Below are 8,090 nucleotides of genomic sequence, written 5' to 3'. Positions count from 1 at the left end.
TGAACCAGATCCAGCACCACCACTTGGAGCACCCCAAGCAGCAGTATTCCCATAACCCATAGAGCCATATCCAGAGGGAGCCTGAGCAGGCCATGAAGTCCTTGGCCCACCTGGTGGACCACCTGCATAAGCAGCATTAGGGACATTGGGGTTCCCATATGTTGCAGCAGCAGGTCCACCATACCCGGCAGCAGCACCGCCGTAACTTCCATACGCTGCACCATAACCAAGACCATTGCTAGCTGAACCATACCCATATCCAGCAGCACTGTAAGCAGATGAACCATAAGGTGGGAATCCACCTGCAGCACTTTGAGGCTGCATATACCTACTAGAATCTGTACGACCATCATATGCATTTTGATTGCCACCAGAAGCTCCATACCCTTGATAACCACCGATTCCACCACTGCCACCTCCAGAACCTCCCATCATTCGGCTACTTGCACCAGGATTGGCATCCTTTGGAAGTGCACGCTTCACCTCTACCTGTTTACCATTTAAATCATGAAATGTCTTGTGCAAAACCCTATCAACTGCCTCCTCGGTATCAAATGTAATAAATCCAAATCCTCGTGGTCGTCCAGTATTCTGGTCATACATGACTACAACATCAGTTACATGTCCATAAGCCTCAAAGTACTGGCGGAATTTTTCTTCTGCCAGAGTGGGAGGCAACCCTCCAACAAATATCTTTTTAGTCCTGACATTCCCCCCATTACCCGAATTCATGCCAGAATTCGAGTTTCCAGTTCTCGAAGTGACAGAAATCTGTTGGTCCTCTCTTGAGAAAGCTCTCTTGGCATCAACCTGAATAACAAAATTACAAAGTTGCTAGTTAGGCTTATAATTGATAGTGGGAAGTAAAGCAAACAAAAGGGTCTGGGTGACAGGATAATACTGATATTCCACAACTTTTGGCGCTATCAAAATTGATCTTTTAGGTAGAAGCATCAAGTCATGTTTTCAGGTATTTGGGCGAATCCAAAAACATATAAAACAAAACATGATAAAACCATCAATAAATCCCATGAGAATCATCACTCATACTGCACTCACACAAGAGGGTTCTCATCAACGCACAAAATGTAATCCTGATTCCTAATTACACTCAAGCTTAAGCATGTTGTTGAAGGAAATGGATCACGTACAACTCCAAAGATTTATATTTCTTTACATCTCAAGATTTCAATAAAGTGGTTCAAATATAAAATATTAACATAACAATCACAATATCACCTTCCATAAATATTTATAAATAAACTTGCCAGAAAATTCAACATTTTTCAATTTTCAAATAGATATTAACTTGGAAACGGTAGTATAGAACATAAGCATCATATATTTGAAACAACATCTCCAGCTTCAGGGTAATGACATGTCAGCAGACAACTCAGTGAAGATAAAATTAAATGCCTATTGAGTTCTCAATGTATTGAAAGCTTTTTTTTCATTTAATGCTTTCGACTTTATGCAATAAGAAGGGTTTCATGAGAACATGGCATTATAGTTTTGAAACAACATTAATAGTATTTTCTTAACAGCTACCCAAAGTGAAACATGAAATCAAGAAATAAAAAAAGTGTAACATTAAACTTTACATTCATTAGATACATTCTATTTTGAATCCTTTAATTAAGTATCTTAAACATACTCATTAGCAATTGCTTACTACACAAGGGAAAAATAATGTACCTACAACCAAAGAAGCAACATTTAATATTTTCCTCAACTAACAAAGCAGGTTTTAGTTTTTACAGCAAAAAAATAGTATGGGAATATGCATCTATACCGTTATGTTAAACAATGATCTATTAACAAATGTTAACCAAAGCTAGTAGCATAACTATTATTTATTTTCTAAACAACTTTGTTCATGACAACAGCACACAAAACTGACATCATAGGACAGTGTTTTAGACAAACATATCTCAAGTCAAGACACTCAAATCAAACCATGAAGAAAAAACAAGTGCATATCAATTAAAACTAACAATCCAGAGATAAACAGCTAAAAAATTTCAATGAAAGACATATACACTAATCATATAGAGAAAAAATAACCACTAAAACACTTAATCATTAAACAAAACAAAAAAACATGTTTCATTTTATCCCCCAAAAAGAGGGGGAAACGGAAACCCACCTGAAATTCAGAAGCAGCAACAGTAACAAACAAGTTAAAACTAGAAAGACAAAATTCTTAAAATAAAACACACTCACAAACACAGACAGAACCCTAAATAATGTAGAAAAAATGAATACAAAAAAAAAAAAACATTAAGTGAAAAATGACATAAACAAATACCAAAACAAAAATAAATAAATAAATAAAAGAAAAAAGGAAGAGTAATAACCGTTCTGCCATCAATAACATGCTTGTCTTCAAGAACCCTATCAAGAACAGAAGGATCTGAGAAGACAACAAAACCAAAGCCTCTAGGTTTACCAGTGTTCTTCTCTCTCATGACTGAAGTGTTCAACACATCACCATAGTTTCCAAAATGTTCCTTCAGTTTCTCCTCATTAGTATCCCATGAAATCCCACCGATGAAAAGCTTTCCTTGATCCGAATCCATTTCTCTCTCTCTCTCTCTATCTCTCTCTCTGCGAGTGTATATATATATATAACAATATATATAAATAGGAATTTGAATAATATTAGCAGAGAGGAGAGAAGTTTGGGATTTGGGGGTGGAAGAAGCGAAGAGAAGAGAAGAGAGGGAAGAGAAGAATAAAGAGGAAGAGGGTTTGGTGCGTTGTGGCTGTATTTTATGTGAGAGAGAAACAATAGTGTGTGTGTTTGTAAGAGAGAGAGAGTGTGTTAATAAATATGTAAAAAAGGGCTAAGATTTCTTCACAAAATGTATACTAGGGTTTAAACGGCTGAGATTTCTTTGATTCGTTTCACATTTTATAGAATACATGCATCTATTCGAGTTTACACGGAGACTAATCTTTCGAGTCTTTTTTTGGAATCAGCGGCGCGTTCACCAAAACCACGAGGAAAACCGCGTTGGCGTGGAAGCTTCCGTTATGTTCATTTTACAAATTCCAGCTGGATGGCGTGCGGACACAAGAGAAAGTTGCGTAACACGCATCAAAACATATCATAAGTAGGTTAATGTTATATGGATGAGTAAATTCTTTTTTGAGAGTTTTAATAGTGTTGCATTTCTATTTTTGGATTCAAATTCGTGGACACTAATTAAGTTGTGAGAAACATCAATTATCTTACCAAGTCCTTTTGAGTTGTGAATTGAAGTCGAAAAACATGTTACATTGTTTAAACGCATAAAATTATACATAAACATTTAGTTCAAATCTATCTTTTTGTGTCTTAGGTTGGATTTTCATCTCACAAATCTATTTTGATTTGTTTGGCTTACCTGGTTCGTAATATGACAAGATCTCACAAATCTATTTTGATTTGTTTGGCTTATCTGGTTCGTAATATGACAAGATGATAAAATTAACTTAATTCTCATATTCTATGTTGAAATACAAAATCAAATTCTTATTATTGAATAGATATCTTATGAATTTTATAGGATATTCAAATCATAATAATTTGTATAAAAATAAATAGATATAGAAAATTAATTTTTGTCAGTTAAATAAAAATGAAAATTTGTGTTAATTTTTAGATTTGTTTATAAAATATTTACTATAACTTTATATTTTCTTTTTTCGATTTTTCAATTCGCCAATGAACGGTTAAGAATTTGGGTCTATCTTTTTAAATTTATGACATTCTATTCTAAGAGTTTCTTTTAAACATTTTTATAATTTTTTTTATTCTCTTTTGTAAATATATGTATTTGAATCAACTTCAAAATATATTCAGTTATTTTAATATATTTTTTAAATGTTTTTTTTTTGTCAATGCACAACTGAAACATTATAAGTTTGGACCACTTTTAAAAACTAATAATCAATATATTCATCTTATTTTAAAAATGTTTGATAATGAATCAAAAGAGGGAAACTAATAATCAATATATTCATCTTATTTTAAAATATTTGATGATGAATCAAAAGAGGGTAACTATTGTGCCCTCTAATTGACAAGACATTAGAAAATATTGCTTGTTTGCAATCATTATTTAAATTTGTGTTACTATTTATAGGAAAAATGAATACATATACAACCTTGGTCTTTCTTCTTTTTCCTTCAATTATAAAAATAAGTACAACAAAATATTCACAAACAAAGTTTGTATAGAAAATTCCGAAATGCAATATGAAAAACAAATTTTATATTTACATAAAAAGTAATTAAGAATATATGACAATACTATAACCTCTAGGTTAACACACTTTTATATTTTTCAAAAAATATTTACATATTTTAATTTAATTAAGTTTGATATTTGTTTACATATTTTTTTTTTTTAGATTTGAACTCAAATTTTATTTAAATAATATTACTTTTTTTCAGCATACTTTTTGTCTTCATATCATCAAAATAATTTCTTTTTGTCTTAATGGAAAATCAAAAGCACATAACATTTTAAAAATAAACCAATGTAAAAATCAATTTCGGCCAATTCTATAGAAAGGGAAAAATATTTAATTTTTAGATTTTCTTAATAATATTTTCTATTATTTTTTATTTTCTTTTTTTTCAGTGTTGCACGATTAAAAATCTAGACTCGTCGCTTTAAGTTTATGACATTCTATATTAAAATATATTACTTATTTATAATTATTATTTAAATTTGTGTTACAAGTGTTAGCAAAATCCGAATACATACAATAACTAACTTTATAGGATATTTATAAAATTATAGACTAATTTGTACACCAAAATTCTCAAATGTAAAATATTAAAAGTTTGATTTAGTAGCAAAAAGACAAGTCTTACATGCAGAGGTTCTTGAGTCAACTTCTTGAGTCGAGTTTTGCTAGTGCCATTGAAGGACTAAAAATATCGGACAAGACAACAACTTCTTAGCCTAATCTATATTTATGTTTTTTTTAAATTTTATTTATATTTTTTAGTAAAAAAATCATTTATATTTTTATATTTTTAATTAAATTTAATATTTATATAATATATATATATTTTATTGATATGACAATGAGTCATTTATGTGACATCTTATATGGTGATGTAGGGATATCTATGTGGATTCTCACTAAAAACTGAGTTACATTGCATCAAAATTTACATTAATTCTACACCACCCAAAGCAATTGAGTAAAAAAATAATCATAAAAGTAAATAATTTAGATACAAAACATTTTTTAGATGAAGTCTCCCTTGATAAATCATTTTCATGTCATGAATTTAAATGTTACATAAATATCTCATTTGTTTCGTCTTCAAAATCAAACTTCGAAATATATAAATTAAAATAAAGTTAAACAATTTAAAAACCATAAAACTAAATTCACAAATTTAAAAATATAGTGATCAAAATTACCAATAAGACCAAATAAAAATAAAAAAACTAAAACTCCATCTAAGTTAAATGATTTTGCTTTTTATTAGTTAACACATTGTGAATTGTTATAATTTTAGACTCATTTTAAAAATTAATCGATATATTTTTTTTTTATTTGATGGAGATTCATGAGTGGGTAACTCTTTTACCCTCTAATTATTGAAAGGACATTAGAATATATTACTCGTTTATAATCATTATTTAAATTTGTGTTACTATATATAGAGAAAACGAATAAATGCACACTAATTAATTTAATGCAAGATTAATAAAATTATATACTAGTTTGTACACAAAAAATTAAGAAAGTGTGCTTGCCAGAAATAAATTTTATTTTATATCACAAAAAAATTATTAAAGTATTATTGTGATATAATATAAGTGGTTGATATGCAATACATGTAAATTTTATAAACTTTTGAGTACTAAATTAAATTTCTACTTATAAAAACGAAATCATGTTCTATATAAAACATATAAAAAAATGAATTCATCCTTTTTAAAAAATTCATTTTCTACTTATAATGAATCTTAATTCACAAACATAAAAATTACTAAATATAAATAAGTCTTTTAAAATCATATCAATTTTTAAATTACTTAGTTGAGAGGTTTTTAAATTTAGTAGGTGTCATTCATCAAGTTATTCTTTTTAAATTTTCCATCAAATATCTTTTGGTGTGGCATGCAACAAACTTATTACTTACTTTTAAAGGTTATTTTAACCACATTCAATTGCTCATTCTTTTATGAGTCTGATTTAAGCTAATCTAATCTCTGTAATTATTTCACATAGATCTTGTATTGCTTAGAGATTTTTCGATAACTAGATATCGATTGACGAGCATAATCACTATGAGTAAATATTTGTCTTAATTTTTATGCTATGTTATCAAGCATGTAAATCTTCTAATTAAGGTATAAGTTTAGGAACCAACTTTAATAGTTACTTAGTTCTATTTTGCATAGACAAATCAATTTTTCGTCCATCCTATCCATCTTCTAAATTTTTCATTCATCTTCTCAATTTGCATTAATAACTGGAATTCTCCTCCTGTCCAGTTGGTTTTAACAAGAACAATTTTTAATAATATTTTTAGTTATCTAATTTTGCAAGCAACTCTATCTAATTTATAAGTAAATTTCTCTCTATGATATATGTGACTCTCTTTGCCCCTATAGGTTGAGGATTGAAAATAAATGTTGAGGAGATTGGTTAATTTAATTTTTTATATTTCTATATTGAAGATGAAGATGGAAGATGATGAAGATCTTCATTCTATTGTTTTTTTTTTATTAAAAAATAATTTAAAATATAAAATTTATTAATAATAATGCTGAATTGGCTTGCTACCTTAACATTTTTTAATAAAAAAAATTAATTGGACACATTTTAAAACAGGAAATCACTTATTTGAGAAAAAAAAAATAAAGAATCTACGTATTAAAACTAAATAAGATATATGATCAAAAGTGTATTTTTGTCTAAAAAAATTAACGAGTAGTGAAATAGTTGGATTCAAAAAAGCATCCAACAAAACAAAAAATATTTTTTTTTTATCAATATAGTTGTTGTTTACTAAATGCTACAATGACTATTTTAAATAGTCCCTCACTTAGAATTCAAACAAAAGTTTTACTTTTATCACTGGTGGTCTATTTTAACACAAACATTTTATCTATAAATAAGTTGTTATTTATTAAATGTTGCAGTAGTATTATGTTCGTCTCTCACTTAAATTATGAATGATTGACGATGTAAAAAATTATTTTTGTTGAAATTATATATAAATTAAATCTATAAATAAATATCAATGTCAGTCTAGTGGATAAATAAAAAGGGAAAAGAAAAAAGAAAGGTAAAATAAGAGAAATATTGAAATATAGGAGAGTAAACATTTTGAGAGTGTTGTTTGTGTAATGAATAAAGAAATAGTAGTGGTGTCCACACACAGCACAGTGATGATTAAAAGCCCAACGTTAGCATTTTGGAAACTCACTCGTTGGAGCCAAACGGCTTTAAAACTTTGTCACATGTTCTCTCCCTTTGTCTCTCTCTCTCTCTTTATTCATTCATGTCACTTTTCTCATAAATAAACAAAAACATTCCTCACACACAAACACTCTCCTTCTCTTCCCAATAGAGAAAAACAAAGATGGGTTGTTTTCTTCAGTGTTTTGGTTTATCCACCAAAAGAAAACGTAGAAACACTCTCTACAAAGTCCTACCTCCAACACAACACCAAGTAAGTTCAAACAACCCTTTTCCATCAAATATCACTTTTCAAATTCAATCAAATAAAAATGTTTCCTTTTTGCAGAAATATGGAAACTATCAAGTTCTTGCTGTAACAGAAAAATCAATTATTCCTTATTCTCAATTAAGGTTTGCATTTTTTCTCTCTTTCATTTTCCTCAATATAGCATCACTGGATCAATAAATTGATATTTATTTATTTATTTTTTATCTGTTAGAGGTAGAGATCTACACAAGGAGCAGAATGGTGTGAAAAGCAGGAAGAAAAAAGTTACATTCAATTTGAATGTACAGATATATGAGCCAAACCCTAATTCTTATGAGGTATTGGAAAATGAAGAAGATGAAAATAAGGATAACACTTTGGAACTAGAGGGAAAGAG

The 8,090-nt window shown here is 28.8% G+C and overlaps 2 protein-coding genes across 2 annotated transcripts in view; one reads left to right on the top strand and one right to left on the bottom strand.

Moving 5' to 3' along the window:
* Positions 1 to 2,811, bottom strand: part of LOC101511754 (heterogeneous nuclear ribonucleoprotein 1) — a 4,910-nt gene extending 2,099 nt beyond the window's left edge. Inside the window, exons 1-2 of the mRNA XM_073367847.1 lie at positions 2,358 to 2,811; positions 2 to 810 (exon numbers count right to left, since the gene is read on the bottom strand). Of these exons, the coding sequence (XP_073223948.1) occupies positions 2 to 810; positions 2,358 to 2,579 (1,031 nt within the window). The 5' untranslated portion in view covers positions 2,580 to 2,811. The remainder of the gene's footprint in view (position 1; positions 811 to 2,357) is intronic.
* A 4,633-nt stretch (positions 2,812 to 7,444) lies between these two features.
* Positions 7,445 to 8,090, top strand: part of LOC101511216 (uncharacterized) — a 1,816-nt gene continuing 1,170 nt past the window's right edge. Inside the window, exons 1-3 of the mRNA XM_073367933.1 lie at positions 7,445 to 7,696; positions 7,772 to 7,836; positions 7,926 to 8,090. Of these exons, the coding sequence (XP_073224034.1) occupies positions 7,607 to 7,696; positions 7,772 to 7,836; positions 7,926 to 8,090 (320 nt within the window). The 5' untranslated portion in view covers positions 7,445 to 7,606. The remainder of the gene's footprint in view (positions 7,697 to 7,771; positions 7,837 to 7,925) is intronic.

Source organism: Cicer arietinum, chromosome 4, assembly GCF_000331145.2.
Source record: "Cicer arietinum cultivar CDC Frontier isolate Library 1 chromosome 4, Cicar.CDCFrontier_v2.0, whole genome shotgun sequence".
NCBI classification, from domain to species: domain Eukaryota; kingdom Viridiplantae; phylum Streptophyta; class Magnoliopsida; order Fabales; family Fabaceae; genus Cicer; species Cicer arietinum.
The sequence above is the reverse complement of the archived record's forward strand: the minus strand, read 5'-3'. Positions and strand labels throughout refer to the sequence as shown.